The 24,948-nt window shown below is 40.9% G+C and overlaps 1 protein-coding gene, 1 long non-coding RNA gene and 1 pseudogene across 4 annotated transcripts in view; 2 read left to right on the forward strand and 1 right to left on the reverse strand.

Moving 5' to 3' along the window:
- HERPUD2 (HERPUD family member 2) overlaps positions 1–3,077 on the forward strand; it is a 64,961-nt gene extending 61,884 nt beyond the window's left edge. For all 3 annotated transcript variants that reach the window (XM_054496664.2, XM_054496665.2, XM_054496667.2), the window contains 3 exons: positions 271–594; positions 1,300–1,417; positions 1,881–3,077. In XM_054496664.2, the coding sequence (XP_054352639.1) occupies positions 271–594; positions 1,300–1,417; positions 1,881–2,042 (604 nt within the window). In that variant the 3' untranslated portion in view covers positions 2,043–3,077. The remainder of the gene's footprint in view (positions 1–270; positions 595–1,299; positions 1,418–1,880) is intronic.
- Positions 3,078–10,510: 7,433 nt separating this feature from the next.
- Positions 10,511–20,931, forward strand: LOC129041246 (uncharacterized). The gene is made up of 3 exons (XR_008503826.2): positions 10,511–14,175; positions 19,524–19,648; positions 19,744–20,931. It is a non-coding gene; the product is annotated as an uncharacterized LOC129041246 (long non-coding RNA).
- Positions 20,932–22,812: 1,881 nt separating this feature from the next.
- On the reverse strand, positions 22,813–23,142 carry LOC129041247 (guanine nucleotide-binding protein G(I)/G(S)/G(O) subunit gamma-5-like; annotated as a pseudogene).
- Positions 23,143–24,948: the final 1,806 nt, after the last annotated feature.

Raw genomic sequence — 24,948 nt, forward strand, 5'->3', positions numbered from 1 at the left:
GTTAACATGGCTGCTCTCACGTCTTTTGCCTTCCCCTGTCATCTTACACTACCAGGCTGAGAGAACATCCTTTCCTGTGCGACATCTACCATCAACCTTGGCTCCACTTTTCCATTGGAATTTGTGCTTACCTAAGAAATGTGGTGCAGGAGTTGGGATATTCCATATTAGGTTTATGAAAAATACATATAGCTCCCCAAGAAGTTTAAAAAAATATGGTATGGTAAAGTTTTTTTTTCTTTTTAATATTTATTTTGGTGACTATTTCAGTCAAGCTGCAGTTTCAGCTCAGGCCACATCAAATGTCAACCCAACCCAGCCTACTACTTCACAGCCTCTAAATTTGGCACATGTTCCTGGAGAAGAACCCCCACCAGCTCCAAACCTAGTGGCCCAAGAAAATCGACCCATGAATGAGAATGTTCAAATGAATGCACAGGGAGGTCCAGTACTAAATGAAGAAGACTTCAATCGAGACTGGCTAGACTGGATGTACACGTTCTCACGAGCTGCGATTCTCCTTAGCATTGTATACTTCTATTCTTCTTTTAGTCGGTTTATCATGGTAATGGGAGCCATGCTACTGGTTTATTTGTGAGTGATGTTCATTAACTTTTTGTGGTTTAATTTCTGAAACTGTTCAGCACAGAATCTGGTGTAGGGTAGTCTGTTGTGAATGTTGAGTGAAGGAATATGAATGCTGGGCTTTAGATATCTGGCATGTTTTTGATGCCAAAAGCAAGGGCAGGTTTTGTTGAGTGAGAATGTTTATCAGAATTATTTAGAAGCAGATTTTTTGTTTACTGTATTTTATAAAAGTTGTTCATTCAGTGAGACATACTCTATCCGTTATTTCGAACTTAAGAAGTGTATGATGCACTCCTGCATAAGGTCATCCTCTTTCATTAGACTTACCAATAGTAAGTCCTATAGGCATAAGCCAGATTTTTTTCATAAGTAGACTATTTTTCCCCTGCTCCCTTCTCTCCAAGGGGCAAACAAATATCTAAGTTGTATTTCATTTTGAAAAATACCAGAAAAGATTTGTGATTCCTGATATGTTTTAATAACTAACATAGAGCCAGTGAAGTCCATGATAGACTTAGAGATTTGGGTTGGTTTTGTTTTGCTGTCATTGCCTTGAAAAGGGTAGTTCCCTGTCCTGAAGTGGGAGATTTGGTCTTTTTATTTATTATAGTTCTAATCATTTTTCTCTTATAGGACGCTAATAACATTTTATAGTGTTGCAAATAAAAACAACTGTGACTTATTTTATTTTCTCTTTATTTTACTGAACAGACACCAAGCTGGATGGTTTCCTTTTAGGCAAGAAGGAGGTCATCAGCAGGCTCCCAACAATAATGCCGAAGTTAACAATGATGGGCAAAATGCAAACAACTTGGAACTTGAAGAAATGGTATGTGATTGAAGCTTTTCTATACTTAAGATACTGAGATTTTCCCAGCACGGTATGGGACCAACATGATGAAAGAATGTTGGATGTTCCATAAGTATTTGTGAAATGGCACATGAAAGAAAGCTAACATATAAATTGTGGTGGTTTCATTTGGGAGAACTTAGAATATTATACTGAATCAGTCATATATTATAACTAAATGGGAAGAAGTAACTTTTTTTTTCTTGAAAATAGCCTAGAAATAAAAGTATACACATGGTAAGAATTTATTGTATTGCATTGGCAGTTGTCCCCTTTAAACTGGAACAGTGAGGAATTTATCAACTTTGGCCTTAAAGATTTCTGATGACCACATACATACCACTTCATATTCCTTTGTTCTACAAAGAATTTAACTGTCTTCTATTATGAGCTAATGCTCATTCACATCACTCAGGAGTATGTTTCTTGTTTTGCTTGAAAGGAGCGTCTTATGGATGATGGGCTTGAAGATGAGAGTGGAGAAGATGCAGGTGAAGATGCCAGTGCAATTCAAAGGCCTGGATTAATGGCTTCAGCTTGGTCTTTCATCACCACCTTCTTTACTTCACTAATACCAGAGGGGCCTCCCCAGGTTGCCAATTGACCTGAAAAACTGTGCCAGCTACAAGGAGGGTCTGACTTTAGGAAAGTGGTTTAAATAACAGTGCAATTTCAAAAAAATTTATAACTTTCTTTTGATCATCATGTACAGAGGTGTTTTTTTTCTTTAGGCTTCTCATGCATATGAATATTTTAAGCACAAATGGACTACTAAATGTCTGATTTTTTTTTTTTTTTTTTTTTTTAGGATCCTTACAGAACATAGCGTTAACAATATTGGTCTTCCAGGTGTTACTCATTTCAATTATGTGTAGTATACCAGGACAGACCTATTTTCATGTCTTATTTCTTTAAAGAGCTGCTTCATTGGCCGGGCGCCGTGGCTTATGTCTGTAATCCCAGCATTTTGGGAGGCCGAGGCGGATGGATTACTTGAGGTCAGGAGTTCGAGACCAGCCTGGCAAACATGGTGAAACCCCATGTCTACTAAAAATACAAAAAAATTAGCTGGGTGTGGTGGCACGCGCCTGTAATCCCAGCTACTCGGGAGGCTGAGGCAGGAGAATTGCCTGAACCCAGGAGGTGGAGGTTGCAGTGAGCCGAGATTGGGCCACTGCACTCCACCCTGGGCGACAGAGTGAGACTCGGTCTCAGAAAAAAAAAAAAAAGAGCTGCTTCACATATAAATGTCTATAGCTAGTAGCCCGGCCCTTTAATGTTTAATTTGAATAAATATATCTATTTTCTGTGAATTATCTTGGAAGTTTTAAACAGAATGACCTCATAGTTTTTAATAAAGAATAGTATTTACCTAAAATGTGCTAGTAGCATCTTGCCCAGCTATAAAGCAATAAACTTCTCAATAATCTTAATTTTGACATTTGAATAAATAATAGAAACTTTCTATTTTAAGGGCATGTATCCCATCAATTGGAATCAGTACCTTAACAGAAAAAGGCAGCTCTTCAATGGAATTAACGTGATATAAAATGTTTGATATAGGCAGTACTTTTATAAAAAAAGATATGCTGGAAATTGCTCCGTGTAATTTTTTAAATAAAAAGTCAATTATGGTAAACAGTTTTATGGGATATTTGTTCAAACTCTTCACCCATTACATGCAAAAATTTATGTAAATTTTAGTAGTTGTTCGGAAGGGTTGCTGAAGTCTTAAAGGTCATTTACACCTCTTTCCATTCCAGATGGATATCTCCTAGTTAGATTGTCTGAAACCTCATTAGTTTATTTAAAAATCCCTGTGAAAGCCAATTTAATGTATCATGAGAAGGCAGTAAGTTTCTTACGGGATAGCTAAATAAAACAAATATGGGTGGGAGAACTTTATCTCATGTGAAATGCATTATAAAATTATGAGTGTGGTACTGGCCCGGGGGAAAAAATATATATAATTATATATATATATATTTATTTATATATATTTACATATATATTTATGTATATAAAAATTTATATATATATAAATACATATATATGATTAGATAACAGAGTAGAAGATTAAGAAAACATCAATAAATTATTTTCTGATTTGTTTACTTACAATGATAAAAGTGACATTATCAGGGATGACTGCTTAACCGTTTGAAAAGTAAAGTTAGATTTCTATTTGTAAATGTCAAGATATCATGATTGAATATGAACAATCAAATCGTGGAAATACTAAGAAAATATAGGTGAATATATAACGTTGGAGTGAGAGAATACTTTTATGGCAGAATCTTTAAAGATTGCTAAGTATATAATATTTTGACATAAGTAATTTAAAGGCAAATAATTAGAGCACAAAAGATAGAAAAGGTAATAAATGAAGTCTTAAATTCAGTCCAGTAAAAAATAATTTGTATCCAGTTAAAAAAAAACAAAACACTCCAGTAGGAAATGGGTAATAAAGATGAAAAAAAGTAGTATCTAGTAGTTAAAACTGCCATATTCTTAAGATGATATTTAGTGTTGGTGAAACTGTAGGGGAATGTAAAATGGAATATAGCCTTTCCAGCAAGTGTCAGATTTTCAAAATGTGTACAGAATCATTCAGTGTCATCCTCTTATTCCTAGAATACAAATCAGACTAATGAACATGGCTTACAAAATCCTGAAAGGTTGTGCTCTCGCCTCCTGTCAGTTTGAGCTCCTCCTTAACTCCTGTTTTAGCTAGGCTGCTCTTCCAATTTCAGCACCTTCCAGCCCCGGACTTTTTAAATTGCTGTTCTTTTTGCTGCAAACACACACAGTTTCTTCCTTCTTTGCCTCACTAGCACTAGTGACTCATCACATCTCAGCATAATTGCCAATTCTTTGGGAGGCTTTTCCCTGGAAGCACAGTTTATTACTTTGCCTTTAACACTGTTGCAGTTTACATTTATTTCCTTGTTTCTCTCACCATATAGAAGGGATGAAGTTGGGGAGAACCTGGTATTTAGTTCAGTCCTGGATGAGTGCCAGCAGAAGTTTGAAAGGTTGTCATGCATGTGTGAGATTTAGCTTTCCAGATATTCATTGCATTGTTGGTTACTAGGAAAAAATCAGAATTAGCAGATGTTCAGCAGAGTGAGCTATGGCCACATTTGAACACTGGGTCCATGATTAGGGATGGCTTATTTCAAGACTGATATAATTATTGCATCCAGAAGAAAGGTCTGGATTTTAACCTGGGAGCTAAATAGATAAACTATCAAAGCTGGCAGAAATGCTCCATGGGTCAGACCCTAAAGCCAGGTACAGGGTTGGGAGAGGATACAGAGTTAATTGTGAGACTGATCAGTTTCATTTCTGTTGGAAGTTGGAGAGAAGATAATTGGAGCTGTAGATCTCACTGGGGGTGGGCAGCATTGTGGGGACACCCCTCTGGAGGAAATGAGCAAGTCCCTGCCTCCTAGCAGCAGGCTGGGGCCTAAGGAGAAAGGTCCTGGTTATAAACTCCTGTGAAGGGATGTCACAGGTTCTGAGAACACTGGAATGCGTGAGCCACTGTTATTTTTCCTACATTGTTAATTCCCTGTGTTAGCCTCACATTCATTAAGTCTTTGTCAAGAACTACAGCCCAATGTCAGCTGTGTTTTGGATGATTCAGGGAGGGACTGTGTCCATACTGGGGCCAGATGGTACCTAGGTGGCTGGGGTAATCCAAACACTGGTCTCAAGGCCAGATTGTGACTAGTAACAACCAGGATATATGTTTCTGGAATATAAATACTTCTGGGACTTCTTACATTATTATACATTACCATAAAGACTAGACCTTCTACAGTGAGAGGGTCAGATTTATGTTAGATGGGTAAAAGAAAAGGGTGATCTGGAGGGCTGGAGAATTGGAGACATTCGCATCATACTTTGGTGACATAATTAGATGCCACAGCTCACCAGTGTTGTAACTAGTTTCTTTGGCTCTTTCTACCATCGCTATTGAAATTAGGCTTTTCAAATTAGTGGGAGGAAAGGCTGTATTTGGAGCTTCAAATATACAGTCCCAGTGGCAGTTTTTGCCTCTGTTTTTGTTGTTGTTGTTGTTTGCTTGTTTGTTTTGAGACGGAGTCTCACTCTATCGCCCAGGCTGGAATGCAGTGGCACTATTTCGGCTCACTGCAACCTCTGCCTCCCGGGTTCAAGCAATTCTCTGCCTTAGCCTCCCAAGTAGCTGGGATTACAGGTGCCTGCCAACATGCCCAGCTAATTTTTGTATTTTTAGTAGAGATGGGGTTTCACCATTTTGGCCAGGCTGGTCCTGAACTCCTGACCTCGTGATCCACCTACCCTCGGCCTCCCAAAGTGCTGGGATTACAGGCGTGAGCCACTGCGTCCGGCCTTGTTTCACCGTTAAAAGACTACAATGTGACGTGATACATCAGCTTTTTCGAAGTCCGGTGTACATCAGACCCTGAGGCCTGCAGTATCTGGAATGGTGTTGCTGGAGGTGCAAAACTGCCAGGCTCTGGCATGTGGTGTTCTCGTCTACCAGATCATTCCTGGGAGGCCCGATTTGGCCAGGTGACTCACCTCTGCTGGTGGTATTGCTAGCATTGCACATTGGAACTGCAACTTGGGAAAGTGATAGAAACCAAATGCATGGTGGGTACAAAGCAAGTTTGTTGTGTTTTATCCACATTAATATTTTGGATGTTTCAATATTTAAACATTTCAAAAAGCAAAATCAATGATAATGCTTCTTGAATGTGTTGTGAACAATGCAAGCCTCTTATTAAAAATTATGGAATATTCTAAAGAAATGTTTTTCTTACAAGAGAGCAGAGAATAATTACTCAGGGTTGCTGTGTCAAAGCCTCTAGGGCCCCTTTATTGTCCAGAATTCTTAGTAAGTGGAAAACCTTTCCCAAGCACAATGAAGTCTCAGCCCTGATACGGGCAGGACAGCAAAAGACCTGTCTCCTCTTTCCAGAGCAAACCCCAGTGGTTGCACCTGTCCTCCCATTACACTTTGGGGATAAACCCTGGAGGCCGTAGTGTAGGGGACCAGTTTCATGGGTCTTGTTGCCAAAGCTTACTTTCTTGATCCTACTGCTAAATTCTGACCCTTCCTCCAATTGATCTGCTTTCCAAAAAGAGCATACCAACACCCGCACAAACCATTTGATGTGGTGCAGTAAGCTGTTTCATCCGTGTTCCAAAGCCATAGGATGAGCAAGTGGGAAAAACTTAGAGCTGTATAGGATCTTCCCCCAGTTAGTTACTCTTTCACAGGGGGTGCATGGGAGACAGGCTGCTGTTGCGCCATCCTTTCCATTACATAATGATAACAACTGTTACTTGGAATGCTTTAAAGCTTGGTGTTATTTACGTTTAAATATTTGCCGTATTCCTGGCTCTGTGCTAAATGCTATGCCTGCATCTTAAAAGTCCTTAAAATAACTCAAGATAGGTACCACTGTTGCTTCCATTCTCCAGATGGGACACTAAGACTTTTAAGAAGTTAAATAGCTCACCTAAAAACACACAGCTAGTAAGTAACACAATGGAGACTTGAACCCAAGTCTGTTCTACTCTAGATCATGGACTCCAAGATTAATTAATTATGCAAATAAGGAATGTGGAGAGTTCAGCATTGAGCAAAGGGAGATTAGGTTGTTTTGCACCAACTCTTCTGCTGAGGAAAGGACAAAAGCCAGAATATACATACCTATTCAGGGATCAGAGGGCTGTTGAGAAAGCAAGGGCTAATATTCGAGAGACCTACATTTGATACTATTCATTTCCCCCTCAAGGGACTTGCTAATTCAAGGGCAGGGGCTGAGAAACTGAACAGAATTTGTAGAAGACTAATGCAGACCAAAAATTAGAGTTGGGGTCCAAGTAGAAGTGGCCCTGGAAAACACCCTATACTTTCTCGTGGGACCCCAAAGAGCTACTCTTTGATTAAAGGTGAATTGGATATGGGCCTGTCCTCACAAGGACTGAAGCCCAGCCTCAGATCTAGTGGATAGCCAGAAGCAAAAACAAAGCCCCTCTGAAGGAGGAGGACATGGTCTAATTTCTCAAATGTTCTCTATTAATTGTTTTCAAAGTCTGTTTGAGAAATAGGAATGCAAAAATACAAGATTCGACCAACAATGAGAAAGTGAACAGTAGAAACAGACCTCTAGGAAATTCACATAGTTAACATTATCTGACAGGTATCCTATGATTAAAATGCTCATGAATTAAATGATCAAATGGAACAACTTCAGGAGAGAACTGGACACTATTTAAAATTCTAGAATTGAAAAATAATATAATAATTAAATCAGTAGATGGCTCTGATAGACACAACTTAAGAGACAGGTAATGAAATGAAAGATAAGAAAATATCCAGACTGGTGCTGGGGGTAAATAGGGTAGACAACTATTCGAAGAGTTAATGGTTAAGGATGTTCCCAAATTAATGAAAGACATTAAGTCACATAAATAAGAAATGCTGTTGACCTCTAAGCAGGATAAGTTACAATGAAAATTATACTTAATTACTTCATAGTAAAACTACTGGAAAACAAAGACTGATTTTAAAAGTAGCCAGAAGAAAAATATATATTACTTTCAAAGGAGCAACAGCAAGCCTTGATAGGGGATTTTCGGCAGAAGTAATGATAGTGGAAAATGGAATGGTGTTTTCAAAGAGCTTCAAGAAAATAATAGCCAACTTAGAAGACTATGAGGCAAAAATATCCTTCCAAAGACACGTCCAGACAAAGGAAAATAGAATTTGCCACCAATGAAAAGTACTCAAAGTATGAAAGGAAGGTACTAAAGGGTGTTGTTGGAGCAGAAGGAAAATGATCACTGACCACAGCTGGAGGTGCAGAAAGGCATTGAAAGGCAATGGAAAGGGTAAGTATGTGTATAAAACTAAATAAATATTGAATGTATGAAACAACTTTTTACTTTCTGGGGTCTTAAATATATAAATAACTAAAATACATCACCAAAAAAAGCACGTTAAGTGTGGAGGGAGGTAAATGTAGGGGTCCCCAACCTTTCTGGCACCAGAGACCAGTTTTGTGGAAGATAATTTTTTCCCAGACGGTGGGTGGGGGGGTGGAGGGATTGGGAGCATGGTGTTGGGATGACACTGTCCCACCTTAAATCATCAGGCATTAGATTCTCATAAGGAGCACACAACCTAGATCCCTCACATGCACAGTTCACAATAGGGTTAGCGCTCCTATGAAATCTAATGCTGCTGTTGATCTGACAGGAGGTGGAGCTCAGGCGGTAATGCTTGCCGGCTTGCCGCCCACCTCTTGCAGTGTGGCCCAGTTCCTGACAGGCCACTGACCAGTACTGGTCCACAGCCTGGGGACTGGAGACCCCTGGGTAAATGGAATTAAAGTATTCTGAAGTCCTTGAATTGTCTTGAAAGTGAAAATGGTGGAGGCACTGATTTATATTAGAAATTAATAAATTGGCGGTACATGTTTCAGTTTCTACAGTATTTTGTAAAAGAATAAGAGAATGTAAGACTAACAAGATAACAGAAGGAGAATATGAAATAAAATAATCCAAACGAAGGCAAAAGAAAAAAAAAGAAAAAAAGGCGCATAGAACAGGGGAACAAATAGAAAACAAACACCCACATGCATCAATCTCTACATCAAGCATATGTGGACTAAATATTCCAATTCAAAGGCAATATTATCACCCTGGATAAAGAACAAATATAATTCTCTGAGACTTAAAAACAACATACCTTAAACAAGGATACACAAAGATTGAAAGTAAAAGGATGGAAAAAGGACTATCATGCAAGTATTAACCAAAAGGAAGCTGGTGTATTTAGTACACGAAGTAAACTTTCAGGTATTACCAGAGTATGAAGGATATTTCATAATGATAAAGGGCTTGCTTTACCAGGACTATACCAATGGCTGAGGTATTTGTGCTGTCTATGAAGCTCAGACAGGCTGCCTGTGGCCCTGCCTCGCCTTGGTGATGGCCCAGGAAGCTAACTGAGACTTGGAGTTGGTCGAAGAGGAGCCAGACTCAAAATAAATATTTGAAGATTGTGTGCGTGTGCGTGTGTGTGTGTGTGTGTGTGTGTGTGTTTAGAGGAAAACATGAGAGGTAGAGTACTATTCAAAAGGACAAGAAGTGGAACATTTTCTTCTATAAATCAAATAAATGATGGCTCTGAGCCTTCCCCCACCTCCTGCCTTTTTTGGGTCCAGATTACTAAGAAATGTTATTAATGATAGCTCACGCTTATGAAATTATTGCCTTCTAAGTGCTTTGTAGGTATTAATTTATTTAATCCTCACAACAGCCTTAGGAGACAGGCATCATCACTACCATCGCCATTTTACAGATGGAAAAACCAGCAACCGTGAGAGCTGGTATTCAAAATAAGCCAATTCAGATTCCGAGTCCCGGCTTCTAACCATGGAGCGGCCTCAGGGTTTTATAGATTGTCCGGCTCTTTGAATGAACATCACACCTCATGGAGGAGAGTCCCTTCCATTTTAATGGCTCCAGGTCGTCATGGAAATCCTCTGTATATAAGAGGTTAAGGAGGAGGATGAGAAGCAATACATGCTTATTGGGACTTTCTATCGCCCCAGGACTTATCCAGGTACACTGTAACAATGTTGAATACAGTATTAGTCCCATTTTAACTATGAGGAAAATAAGGTTTGGACCGTCAGAGACAGAGCAAGGCACGTTGGTAAGGGCAGACAAGGGATTCATCTGACTCCAATGCCTCTTCCTTGGTAAACCACACTGGCTTATCACACCGTGAAATTAGAGTCAACTTGTTAAATCTTGACAGGTTGCTAAATTATTAATTACACCCCCAGGAGCTGCGACTGGAGCGGCAGGGACGCTATGGCTGCACTGTACTATTTTTAGCACTAGATGGTGCTGTAACACTGCACATCTCTTCCTCGGTGGCCCTTGGAGGAAGGTTACTTCAGGGCTTGGAGACCCTGGGGGGAAGGATGCTACCTTACCAGAGCATGAAAAAAACATGGAAGATCGGACACTCTCGGGCCCTGAGAAAGCTGGAGACTGTAGCCTCCAGGTGGCTCCAGGATGTGCAGTACTGGCATCTGGGTTTTGCTCGCAACCGTGAACTCCTGGTCCCACCGAGCCCTAGCGAGTGGATTGGAGCACACACCCACCCACCTCCTCAGATGCTCCTACGAGTAGAGGAGGTATCTAGGCACGTAGGAGCTTGGCGCCGTGTTAGGTGCTCAGGATACTGGTTGTCCGGAATCCCAGTGAGGTGCAGTCCCGCCCTTGTTGTGCCACTTTCCCATGCGCCTCCTGCCACCCTGGGGGTTGCAGAGGCTGCAGAGTTGTCCAGCTTGAGAAACTGTATCAAGGTTGCTCCCTGACGGCCTGGCAACTCGCCGAAGAGCTGCCTTCAGTTCAAAACAGTTTTAGGGAGATTGTCATAAACTCAATGAGTTTAAATGATTTTACGCTGACTCTTCAAAAGTGTCAAGGTCATGAAAGACAAAGAAAGGCCGAGGAACTGCCCCAGACTGGAGGAGGCGGGAGACATGGCAGCTGTGAATGCACCGTGGGTCCTGAACCAGAAAAAGGAGCTCAGTGGGACAATTGGTAACTTTTAGATGCAATCTGTCGGTGAGCTAATAGTATTGCTTCGATGTTAATTTCTTGGTTTTGATCACTGTACTATAACTATGCAGAGTGTTAACATTTGGGGAAGCTGGGTAAAGGGTATGTGGGAATTCTTTGTGCTATTTTTGCAACTTTTCTCATCAAGTTTGAAATTATTTCAAAATTGAAAGCTAATAAAAATTACAAAAATGTTCTTAACATTATTATGGAATATTTCAAACATATATATAGAGAATAAGCCTGGCCACTTTTACAGGTGACTCAAGGGTACTGTTGGCACCAGACAGAGGAATGAAGTTCCTGTAGGAGTTAAGCCTTGAGCTCTGTTGTCTCGCTCTCTGTGTCCAGAGATGGCTCCTGGTAGCTGAATTAGACCATTATATTTTGGGCAAGAGCTATTTAAATTTTTGACAGCCTCTACTTCAGAATAAATCAGCAGACAATCCACCTCTATGGCCATAGTATTTGCTTAGTGAGATAGCACCTTATTCCAATGCTCTACTTAGCAATTCTCTTGGGAGACATTTTTTTTTTCCAGACCTTGTCTTTTATCACAGGGATCTAATCATTACTGTCTAAAACAAAAACGTATAGATGAAGATGGCCCCAATTGCTTAATGCTGCTTTTGATATTTTTCTTTAACTTCTTTAACTTTCAAAAATGAACTTTTAATTTTAGAACAGTTTTAGAGTTTCAGAAAAATTGCAAAGATGATACAGAGTTACCATATTCTCTGCAGCCAGTTCCCCCTATATTATCAGCTTACCTTAGTAGGGTACATTTGTTGCAATTAATGAACCAATATTGATACATCAAGATTAAAGTCCATATTTTATTTAGATTTTCTCAGTCTATCTAATGTCTCTTTTCTATTCCAGAATCCCCTCCAAAATTCCAAGATATCACATTAAATTTAGATGTCATGTCTATTTATGCTACTCTAGGGTGTGACAATTTCTCAGACTTCTTTGTTTTTGATGTCCTTGATATTTTTGAGGAGTATGGGTAGAGTATTTTTGTAGGATGTCTCTTGATTTGGGATTTGTCTGATATTTTTCTCATGATTAAACTGGGGTTATGTGTTTTTAGGAGGAAGACAACAGTGGTAATGTGCCATTTTCATCACATCATATCAAGAATACATAGTATCTCTGGGCATGGTGGCGGTCCATAAAAATTAGCTGGGTGTGGTGGCAGGCTGCTCAGGAGGCTGAGGCAGGAGGATTGCTTGAACCCAGGAGGTGGGGGCTGCAGTAGGCCAAGATTGTGCCACTGCACTCCAGCCTGGGTGACACAGCGAGACTCCACCTCAAAAAAGAAATGCATGATATTGGCCTTCACCACCTGGCCACCTGGTACTATTTGTCGTGTTTCCCCACTGTAAAGTAATTCCCACCTGCCTTCTACACTGAGCTCTTTGGAAGGAAGTCACTGCGTGCAGCCAAGAAGGAGCAGGGAGTTATGCCTCACTGCTTTGAGGACAGTATCTACGTAAATTATTTGGAATTCTTCTCTATGGAGGGATTTATCTCTTGCCTCCCAATTATTTATTTATTCAATCCATTTATTTGTGTTAGTACAGACTCATGGATATTTATTTTATACATTGGGTTTTAATCCAATATGACTTTATTTTATTGCTAAAATTGTTTCAGCTTTGGCCATTGGGAGCTCTTTCAGGTGGCTCCTATGTTCCTATTTAATTGCTATATAATAATTGTACATATTAATGTGGTACATGTGTCATTTTGATCTGAGCATATAATGTGTACTCAAATCAGTGTAATTGGGATATCCATCACCTCAAATTTATCATTTCTTTGTGTTGGGAACATTCCAAATCTTCCTTTCTTGCTATTTTGAAATACACAGTAAGTTCTTGTTAGCTATATTCATTCTACTGTGCTATCAGACACGAGAACTTCTTTCTTTTATCTAACTGTATTTTTGTACCCATTAACCAACTTCTCTTCCTGCCTCCCCCTCACCCTTTCCTGGCCTCTGCTAACCACCAATCTACTATCTTCTTGAGGTCCACTTTTTAGCTCTTCCATGAGAGTGAGAACATGTGATATTTGTGTTTCTGTGCCTGACTTATTTCATTTAACATGATGTCTTCCTGTTTCATTCGTGTTGCTGCAAATGACAAAATTTCATTCCTTTTCATGGCTGAATAGTACTTTATTGTGTCTATATGCCATATTTTTAAATCCATTCATCTGTTGATGGATGCTTAGGTTGATTCTACATTTTTGCTATTGTGAATAGTGCTGCAGTAAATATGGGAGTGCAGAGATCTCTGGTATACTGGTTTCCTTTCTTTTGGATAGATACCCAGTAGCAGGATTCCTGGATCATACGGTGGCTCTATTTTTAGCTTTCTGAGGAACCTCCACACTGTTTTCCATAGTGGTTATACTAATTTATATTTTTACCTATGTGTACAAGCTTGCCCTTTCTCCATGGCCTCAAGCATGTTATTTTCTGTCTTTTTGATCATAGCCATTTTAACTGAAGTGAGATGATATCTCATTGTGGTTTTGATCTGCATTTCCATGCTAATTAGTGATGTTGTGTTCCTTTGATATATCCCCATCATCGAGACTTTTCTTTTGAGCACTTGCTTATTTCCTGGCATAATAAGATGTTCCAGGCTCATCTTGTATATTTTCTGCTCCGGTGCTAGAATCAGCCATTTCTCCAATGAGCTTTTGGGAGATATTTGCTTTCTTGATTACAGTTAGGATTTTCTCATAAGGGAAGTTTGTTGATGGCCTGCAAACAAATAGTAAAATACTGTGTGATATCATGAAAATTAATTGCATTTTTCCTTCTAGATTTTGCATATAGAAGACGGTAATTTTAAAAACAGTGAAAGAAGAAATGTATCTGAGAATTCAATCAGTCAATAGACTTTAGAGTGACTATGATTTTTGTGTGCTCAAAGGCATCTTTTCAGTTTGGCTTTGTAATATTTCTTTTTTTTTTTTTTGGTAGGAAAATATAAATAAAAGAAGAAGGAGCAGGGGAAGTGGAAAGTCACCTGCAGGACCAGCCATACCCCCTGTTGCTGCCCTCATGGCCTAAGGTGTCTATAATAGCGTCAGTTTTCTTTTTTTTCCTTTTTGTTTTTGTTTTTTTGAGATGGTGTCTTTCTCTGTTGCCCAGGCTGGAGTGCAGTGGCATGATCCCGGCTCACTGCAACCTCCGCCTCCTGGGTTCAAGTGAGTCTCCTGCTGTGGGCTCCTGAGTAGCTGGGATTACAGGCATACACCACGATGCCCAGGGAATTTTTGTATTTTTAGTAGAGACAGGGTTTCACCATGTTGGCCAGGCTGGTCTCAAACTCCTGACCTCAGGTAATCCACCCGCCTCAGCCTCCAAAGTGCTGGGATTACAGGTGTGAGCCACCACGCCCGGCCAGCATCAGTTTTCTTTGTGCATCTTTTCCACAATCCTCTCACTGCAGATGTTTTCAGTCTTTCCCTCTGCTTGGTATACTTTTCTCTACTCATAGCTTCTTAGTAACCGCTGCCTGCTATGATCCTTCATCCTCCCATTTCTGCCTCATATCTTGGTTCTATGCATTTTTCCAGTTTCAGCCCTGTTGTTGACAGCTGGATTCCTACTGTGTTTCTTGGTTAAAATTCTCAAAAGAAGGAAGCTGACTGGCTCAACACAAAGTTTCTTGCTAGACAATATCATGTGTCAAAAGTCAGCATATCGACGGGTTGCCTGGGCTTAGTGTCAACGCAGTTCCATCACCTGCTGCCTGAGAGTGAGGTGGGATCAGTTGCCAGGCTCATTTGGTCCTGCCCCTTCAGCAGAGGCTTTAGCATCAGTTGTCTTTAGAAGAGGCTGTGGGTACCAAGGCTGGCCTTCTGCTTCATGGCTTGGTGGGGAGGAAGAGAGCAAGAGCAGTTAGAGACCCCTGAATAGGATCAGGAGTGCCCAGTACTAATAAAGCCAAAATTTGTACAACACTCTAACATTTGCTAAGCACTATAAAGTCATGATCTCATTTTGTGCATACCTGGGAAACACTTATTCTACTATACTGTGATTGCCTCTTTCCTTGGGTCTCTCTTACAAGCAGACCACAGGGACCCTGAAGGCAGGAACTATGTCCTGTTATTGTGATATCCTTAGCACCAACTCTACAGATAATATTCTAGAAATATTTATTAAATGTAAGAATTAAACAATAACATGTCTTCAAGGTGGACAGCTGTTATTACTGTTTTACAACTGAGGAAACTGAGGTTCAGTTAAGTAATGCAAAGTAATTTGAATAAAAGACTGGGTTCCTTGTAGCCCAGTCCTTCTACAAAGTTGTGTTCAGAGAGAAGCGTTTGACTCTCTCTTTTTTCCTGTCATCTTGTACTTCCCTCCATTCTTCTTTCCCATGCCAGTCACTGCTGGGGCTTCTGGGCCCTCTGGGTACTCTGAGCCCCTCTAGAATGACGAAGAGTTCTCGCTTACTCCTGTCAAAGGGCAGAGGGCAGCAGTCCCTTGGTAATATTTTAGCCATCTTCACTGATTTTTTTGTGAGAAACCTCCAGAGAATGAAAATCTTCCACCTTATTAAATTGGCTGATATCTGGTAGATTTATAATGGAAATAGAATCTTCTTATCCTAGGCTGGAATAAGGGTTAGAGGCAGATCTGAGGTGGATCGGGGATGCTGTTTCAGTTCTAAATATGATGAGTTGGAGGCAAAAGGGAGGAACAGTGGAAGACATACTTCCAGGAGGAGGGATCCAGGTTTGGATGCCAGACTGGAACCTGAGAGATGGATTGTATAGGGCATGGATGTGGAGGTTTCAGAGAAGTAGCAACTAAAATTGGTGCCACAGATGGGGTAACTGGTAAGTAATTTAAAAGATTATTATTCAATGTCAAAACCATCATAGATAATTATGGATTAAAATGGAAAATTAGCATGTGTAATTAACTCACACACAAAGACCTCAGAGAACTTTATTTTTTGTGGGAGGGCATTTTGTACTCCAGACTCTTAGGAAAACATAATCACATGTTTCTCTGTTAGGCATGCATGGGTGTGTGTGTGTGTGTGTGTTTGTGTGTGTGTGTGTTTGTGTGTGTGTGTGTATAGACATATACTTGCTTCCCTTTGCTGTCATTTTCTTGTTTTGTGCCCACTAAACTGTGTCCTTACTCTTTCTCCATAGTGCCCATCAGGTTACCTTGTTCATGGAGGGCATCCATGTGTGGAAAGATGTTCATTGCAGCTTTACTAATAGTAGTGAAAAATGGAAAACAATATAAAATATCTTTAAAAAGGGCATGGTATGGTAAAATAGGATGTATCCACTCTGTGTTAGTCCATTTTCAGATTGCTACAAGGAAATACCCGAGACTGGGTAATTTATAAAGAAAAGAGATTTAATTGATTCACAGTTCTGCATGCCTGGGGAGGCCTCAGGAAACTTACAATTATGGTGGAAGTCACCCCTTCACAGGGCAGCAGGGGAGACAATGAGAGCCAGCAGGGGAAATGCCAGACACTTATAAAACCATCAGATCTCGTGAGAACTCACTATCATGAGAACAGCATGGGGAAACCGCCCCATGATTCAATTACTTCCCACTGGGTCCTTCCCACAACACATGGGGATTATGGGGATTACAATCCAAGATGAGATTTGGGTGGGGACACAGCCAAACCATAGTACACTCGATGGAATGTCATGCTGCCATTCTATGATGGTTGTAAAAAATATGTTGCAAACTCAAAAATGCATATGTATTTTCTCAAAAAACATACCTGTCACCCACTGTTTCTTAAGAAGCTGCTGGACGGTATGTTTCCAGCAGAAAGAACAGACAATAGAAAAGGCCCTCAGGGCTCCAGACATTGGAGTTATGAGTTACAACTTTAAAATAACGAAAGCTCCCTATGTTCAAAGAATAGCAAATGATAAAGAGTACACCAAGGAAGAAAGAGCTGGGGGCACTGGAATCTGGAGATTCAAAGCAGGAGAGAGGTGAAGGAAACCCATAGGCTGATGATGAAGGGAGCTCCCAGGCTGGTGGCCAACAGCGGAGCTGGAAGGCAGCCTCTGTGAGTTGAGGGCCATCATCGCAAGATCCCTGCTGTCTTAGTGCTGTCTGTGAGACCCGAGGAAAATGCCTGGGGGAGGCTGGTCTTGATTCTTCTCTTGACTCAGTGCTATTAAAGCTGCTGCTCTCCCCTTGATGCTTGGGTTAGCTCTGAACTCCTCCTGAGGGCTGACAGAGGAGCGCTGTGAATTTAGAAGAAAATGCAGAGCAGCCTCCTCCCTCCGAAGCTCTTTCTGACAGGTGTCTAGTAGGTGGTTCAAATTATAGTTCTGTCCGATGCCCCAGATGTGTTAATTTATGGTTTCCATGACTCAGCCATAACCTTGCCTGCAGACATCACCAGAAAGGGCTCTCATAGATTCTCAGGGAAGCGGAAGCCAGCCTGTGATGCCCATTTTGCCACCTTCTCTTCTGTTGGAAACTCTTGTAGAATAGCGTTGATATTTTCCTTCTCTTACACAGACTTGTGCTTCCTAGGCAATTTTTACAACACTATTTAAAGAAAAGCAAGGGAGTGACTAACACAGAAGGCAGGAAGGGGTTATCTGTTGGGGATAAGGACACTGTGGCAGAGGCAATGTGTGACAGACAGTGTTGTTCAGACATAAAGGAGGCCACATTTCCAACCCCCTTTAGAGTTAAGTCGAGGCCGTATGGCAGCTCTTACCGAAGAAGGCAGAGATGTGTCACTCCTTGAGAAAGGCAGTTAAAAGCAGATGTAAGTTCTCTGTGTCCTCTCTTATTTATTCTACTTAACTAACAGCAAAAATTCCAAGGTGATGAAATGATGAGTCTTAAATTACTGTTAAGACTCTTAACACTCTTAAATTTGTTCCAGAGCTCGTGTTTCAGTGGGGCCAGAGCCAGGGTCTTAAATTACTGTTGAAGGTGGCAAGGACAGCTCCTGAGCCTGCATGGACTGTGATGTGAGAGGGACATCAATGTATACGTGCGTGTGTTTTACATCAACGACATTTTGAGATCTGTCTGTAGCTGCCACGATACACTAAGGCACAAGAGGGGCTACTAATGTGGTCATAATATTCTATTTCTTAAACTGGATAGTTGGTACATGGGTGTTAATTTTATTATTATTATTATTATTATTATTTTTTGAGACAAAGTCTCGCTCTGTCACCCAGGCTGGAGTGCAGTGGCATGATCTTGGCTCACTGCAACCTCTGCCTTCTGGATTCAAGCGATTCTCCTGTCTCAGCCTCCTGAGTAGCTGAGATTACAGGCATGTGTCACCACGCCTGGCTTATTTTTGCATTTTTAGTAGAGATGGGGTTTCTCCAAGTTGGCCAGGCTGGTCTTGAACATCTGACTTCAGGTGATCTGCTCACCCTGGGCCTCCCAAAGTGCTGGGATTACAGGCATGAACCACTGTGCCCGGCCATTATTATTCTTTAAACCACATAATTTTTATATACTTTTTTGTATGTGCTGTACATTTCATAATAAATATTTAAAGTCAGTCTCTTATGTACATTGTGACCACCTGAAATTGCAAATTCTTTGATCTTTTTCACTTTGGTCCAGCTGACAGTATATGTGGGAACGTAAAGTGGAACAGTGTTTTGGAAAAGCTATTTCACAGCATATCTCAAAAATCTAAGTAGTCTCCTTTATCCAGCAGTTCCACTTTGAAGAGCTGAATCTAAGGAAATAATCCTAAATATCAGAAAAGGTTTTTACAGAAGGATGCTTATTGCACCATTATTAATAGTAGTTAAAAAATGGAAGGAAAAGGCCATGGTTTATTGAAATAGAGTGTATCTACTCGATGGAGTGCCATGCAATATTTCTAAATGATGTTTGTAGAAACAATGTTATAACCTCAAAAATGCACATGACAGATGAACAAGAACAGGATACAGGATTGTGTCTCTTGGGTGATTATAGCTACGTAAAAAAGTATGAAACAAAGAACTCTGTGCCTGACATCTGCAAAGCCTGTCCTATGCCTAACTGTTCTTTGAATCATTACTTTAAAATACAGTAATTTAGGCATAATCCAATGTATATACTTTATGTCTAGGAGGAAAAATTCAAACATGTTTGAAGTTGTATATGAGATTCTTTTCTTCTTCCAGATTAGGCTTTTAAATTCAAACACAGATTTAATAAATCTGACTTGGTTCAGCAATAGAGTTGGAACAATTGAACACATTTGTATGTGAGGATGGAGGAGGGAAGAATGAAAAGGAGGGATTGGGCAGGGAATGGGGACAAAGTTCATAAAAGCACAGTGGCTAGACCTGTAACTCATGGCAGTGGCCAGTTATTTGTCCAATGAGCAGGAAATGGCCTCTAAACTTTCTCCATTGTGTCTATGACCTTGCATTTCAGCATCTGACAAGAAAACACAAAAGGTTCGGTTGGTGCAATGTTCCTTTCTTCCCAGGACTTTCTGGTCTTCAAGGCTTTCTCATGAGACAGAAGACTGATGGATGCAGAAGTTTCTAAGAGGACAGGTAAGCCTGTCTTCCCTAGATCCTCCTCTTTCCCGCTGAAAGACCAAACCACCATGGTCAGTTCAAGCCTTCACTGTTCATTGTTTCCTCTCCAGTTACGCTGCCATGTTTTGAAGCAGGAAGACCTTACCACTTCTCAAAGGTCTTTAATTGCCTGACCACTGCTTCTCTTTGGAAGGCTGTCAGGGTGATGGAATCTCAGATCACAGCACAGATAAAATGGACAAAGAAAGAAAGATACAAGAAGGATGTAAAAATGTCTATAATGAACTCATGTATCTTGCGGAAACCTCTAATCTAATGAGAATGGATTTTGTTGAGAAGATTGTACACCAACAATTAATTATTCATGGCAGAGACATCATTAAGATTTCATTTTGTTTAAAGGCCTCTAAGTGACTTAGGAAATTGGGTTAAGCTAGAGAAGAATTTCAAGAAAGAGACAAGGGAAAGCTTTTCGTTATATTGACTTTTTCTAATATTTTCCAGATAGATATTTTGACTTGGCACATAAATTATACTCTGACTAAAAGTCTCCAATGATTTGTCTGAGTAAGAGTCTTTACATGGGTGGATCATATACTAGTGTGGTCAGATGGAAGCAGATTGACAGAGATTTGTGAAAGGATTAGGAGGTTTATTCCAGAATTCTATAATAATTCAATTTGGCTTTTTGGTTAGGAATGTAGTGAGGAGTCTCCTTGAAATGACAATGGGATTTGTGCAACCTGTGATATTTTGCACTCAAGGATCCTTTTCCCAGTGCTCTATGGGATGTGAGCACCTGTTAACTTACAGTACATGTAAGATAAGACACTTTCAATAAAAACTCTGGAGACCTGGAGTAGTATAGGCCCTATGCCTGCTTATCTTAAAGACAAACACCAGAAATTGGTGTCAGGTTGCGAGTTCAATATGAGATTGATTCAAAACATAAAGCTAGAGAACTAGTGTAAATTTTCAGGCAGATATTGATTACAGGATCAATTTCTATGGGCAATTAATGCAGGGGTTTGGTTTATGTTTGAATTCCAAGCACCCAGTGGTATTCAAAAATAGCACCCAATTTTACGTAAAATGTAAAATTACATTTTGTGTTCGATTTGGGCACTCTGTCATGATTTACAATAAAGGTTTGGGCTTTTGTTTTCTTGTTCCTTCATTAAAAAGGTTAGGACTTGCCTTTCCTCCTTGATCACTATCCCAGTGTCCTGGGTGCTTGGGATTCAAAACTAAACTAAAATTTCTTAGTGGTTGAGAAATGTTAAGGTTGAAATAGTAGATCAGGGCATGTCTGCGTGGAGAACATCACAGCAACCGAGAACCGCAATAGAAGAGGCTTGGTAAAGGGAGAATCTCTTCCCTGTTTGTGAATTAAATAGTCCTGTAACACCTTTAGGGTAATAAAGAATTACAGTTGGTGCCCTGAGCCTGCATGGCTAGAGTTGGGGAGAAAATAGAGCTCCAGATGTGGAGCCAGGAAGACCTGGGTTGAGTTTTTAGCTGTGTCCTGGGCCAACAACCACAACAGCAGCAACACCCACCACATGCACCGATCTCCATCTGCCTCAAAGAACTACACATTGTAGTAGAAGGAAAGAGTCAATAATCAATAAATGCACCAAATAAGTAAATTATGTAAATTTATATAAAAGAGTCAATAAATAGTAAGTGCAAAAAATAAGTAAATAAGTACATCTATTATGGTAAAAAGTGATAATTGCTATAGAAAAAAATAGAGGTGTGCCTAATAATTTATTTATGAACATCTGCTTTAACATTTTTCAGAAAGCTGTCTCCTGGAGAAACAAGTAGTCTCTTAACTTTATACATTTCCAGGGACAAAATATTATAACCACTGCTTAACTGATAGTGATATCAAGCCAAAATGTATGCAGCTTTTATACAATGGCAGCTCTAATTTCCAGCAGCACAGAAATTCTCCCAGTGGTTCCCTTATTTTAATATCACAGCTAACCACCTATTTATGTGTTTCTTTATCTCAGCCTCTCTGTACCTCTGTGTTATGTGGAGAGACGAGATGGCATGTTGTTTTCGTAGCTTGATACATACCACAGCCAGAATTCCAGAACACAGTTTACATACTTTACAGTTAAATGTTTAGGCCTCAAGAACAGGAAGCAAATACTTTACTTTCAACACTGCTTCCTTCATGAGAAGGAGAAATCTCACCCCTGAGGCTGGCTCCAGGGCCCTGGCCCCAGTAAAACACAAGCCCTGGAACAAAGCAGAGGCCTGGGTAGAAGGAATTGTTTGCTCGGTTAGCTTAGCTTGAGGCCAAATAGAGGGAATTTGTTTTCAAGCCAGACAGGTGCACTTGAGGGTACAGAAAGGAGACTGGCATTTGGGATTGAGCCTCAGGATGGGTCCATCTTGACCTGTTTTTTTTTTCAACTGAGTAGTCAATCATGGCTTGTTGCTTCTTAAGTCCTAAGAATTTTAGAATTCAGGCAGCCATTAATGGTTTACAATAAAGACTTGGCACTTTGGGAGGCCGAGGCAGGTGGATCACCTGAGGTCAGGAGTTTGAGAATAGCCTGGCCAAGATGGGGAAACCCCATCTCTACTAAAAATACAAAAATTAGCTGGGCGTGGTGGCGGGCGCCTGTAATCTCAGCTACTTGGGAGGCAGAGGCAGGAGAATCGCTTGAACCCAGGAGGCAGAAGTCGCAGTGAGCTGAGATTGCGCCACTGCCCTCCAGCCTGAGCAACAAAGCGAGACTCTCTCAAAAGAAAAAAAAGAAGACTTGGGTTTGTGATTTCCTTGTTCCTTCATTGGAAATGTTAGGACGTGCCTTTCCTCCTTGGTCTCTATTTATTCCACCCAGCCCTTCCCACCTCCCTCACCCCTTCTCCAGCAGGGTCTCCTTCCTGCTGGTCACACAGCTGGCGACTGTAATTAGTCCTCAGGGCTGCGAGGAGAGTCTTAGCAATCCCTTAATGAAGTGCCCCGAATCTAATAGATAAGAATTGCACTGGAATATTCAGAATGCAAGAAATGTTCCAGTTTTTTTTTCTTTCATACTAAGTTTTATTGTATGCTACTGCCAGTGTTTATAAAACAATGACCCTTGTGAAATAGAAATTCATGAAAATTCAGAGAGGTAGATGTTAAGGACTGACAAAAGTAGAATTTCGTATATTATGGCACATGTGTTATAGGGATAAGCTTTTGTACAGGTTTCAAATTTAGCTCTCTTGAATATTCACTGGATCATAAGAAGCGGTTTGGGAAACCTTTGAAAGATTCATTTTACTGCAAAAAGGAACAGACTTTCTGGGGTCTGAAGGGATTTGTACTTGAAGATACTCCAGTCAGCAGAGGGTCACGTTGAGTATTCCGCAGACTGAATTGTTTTAAGTCTGCAGCTGCCTGGGAAACTTTTATGCATTTGAGCGTGGTTGAGCCCGGCCTCCAGCGGGAGCTGCTGAACCACTTTCTTCATAGTGGCGACGCCGGAGGAGCCAGGCATGGTGCACACGAGGGCCAGGCCGATTCATGGGTTGGTGAAATGTTCCAGTTTGTATTAAAGAATTACAAACAGTGAAAATTCCAATGTCAAACATGAAACTCCAAAAACCTTGAAGTCAGGGTTTACCTCTCACACCTCTTGACACTTGTCAAAACAGCATGCTGGCTCTGACCTCAGAATGCATCCAAACCTGCGCCCTTCTCAACAATTCCTCTGCCACCACTTGGGGATCAGTCCCTGTTCTCTCTTCCCTCAGGTTACTTCAATAACATCCTACCTGATTTTTCCCACTTCCACTAAACCATTAGTGCTCAGTCTTGAGATGGAGCAGGGCTCCCTCTGAGGGTCTGTCGAGGCCCTCAAGCATAGAAATAAAGAAAAATCCTAATTCCTAATTCTAGGCACCTACCTCACCTTGAGAAGTAAATGAGCAACCTGATAAGTAAGAAGGTAAACAGTGGGGCCAGGTGCGGTGGCTCACACCTGTAATCCCAGCACTTTGGGAGGCAGAGGCAGGCGGATCACGAGGTCAGGAGATTGAGACCATCCTGGCTAACACCGTGAAACCCCGTCTCTACTAAAAATACAAAAAATTAGCCGGGCGTGGTGGCGGGCGCCTGTAGTCCCAGCTACTCGGGAGGCTGAGGCAGGAGAATAGCGTGAACCCGGGAGGCGGAGCTTGCAGTGAGCCGAGATTGCACCACTGCACTCCAGCCTGGGCGACAGAGTGAGACTCCATCTCGAAAAAAAAAAAAAAAAAAGAAGGTAAACAGTAGCTTTTTTTTTTTTTTTTTTTTTTTAAAGACAGAGTTTCACTCTTGTTGCCCAGGCTGGAGTGCAATGGCACGATCTCAGCTCACCACAACCTCTGCCTCCCGGGTTCAAGAGATTCTCCTGCCTCAGCCTCCCAAGTAGCTGGGATTACAGGGATGCACCACCACGCCTGGCTAATTTTGTATTTTTAGTAGAGATGGGGTTTCTCCATGTTGGTCAGGCTGGTCTCGAACTCCCGACCTCAGGTGACCTGCCCATCCCGGCCTCCCAAAGTGTTGGGATTACAGGCATGAGCCACTGTACCTGGCCAATAGTAATTTTAAACAACAGCCAAGGAAGCTAGAGCTACAAACTCTTTGGTTCCCTATAGAAACTAAAGGTAACATCTTTACATATGTCTTTGAGTTGTTTTTTATAAACCTGGACCCCCAGCAAATGGAAAATTCCATCTGCCGGCCTGCAGACTTCAGATAAGGGGGAACAAGGACTGAACTCTGCCTGCCAGTTATTCTAAATTTCTTCCTGAGGAAGAAATTCCTCCCAGAGGAAGTCACGCCCACAGGCCAGAGCTCAACATTCCTTTTGACTGACCCCAAGTTTTTAAACAAAGCTTAATCAATCACAATCTAGAAATCTTTGAATTCACCTATGACCTTTAGTCCTCCCAACCCCGTTTCAAGATGTCCTGCCTTTTTTAGGCCAAGCCAATATATAGCTTCATTGTGTTGATTGATGACTTTGCCTGTAACCTCTGCCTTCCTGCCTATATTAGGCAGTTCTTGCATTGCTATAAAGTAATACCTGTGACTGGTAATTTATAAAGAAGAGGTTTAATTGGTTCACAGTTCTGCAGGCTGTGCAGGAAGCATGATGCTGGCATCTGCTTGGCTTCTCAGGTGGCCTCAGGAAGCTTACAGTCATGGTGGAATGCAAAAGGGGGGCAGGTACCTCACATGGCAAAAGCAGGAGAGAGAGAGAGAGAGATTGAGAGAGAGGGATTGGTGGGGGGTAGGTGCCGCACACCATTAAAGA

The sequence above is a fragment of the Pongo pygmaeus genome, chromosome 6 (genome assembly GCF_028885625.2).
Source record: "Pongo pygmaeus isolate AG05252 chromosome 6, NHGRI_mPonPyg2-v2.0_pri, whole genome shotgun sequence".
Lineage (NCBI taxonomy): Eukaryota > Metazoa > Chordata > Mammalia > Primates > Hominidae > Pongo > Pongo pygmaeus.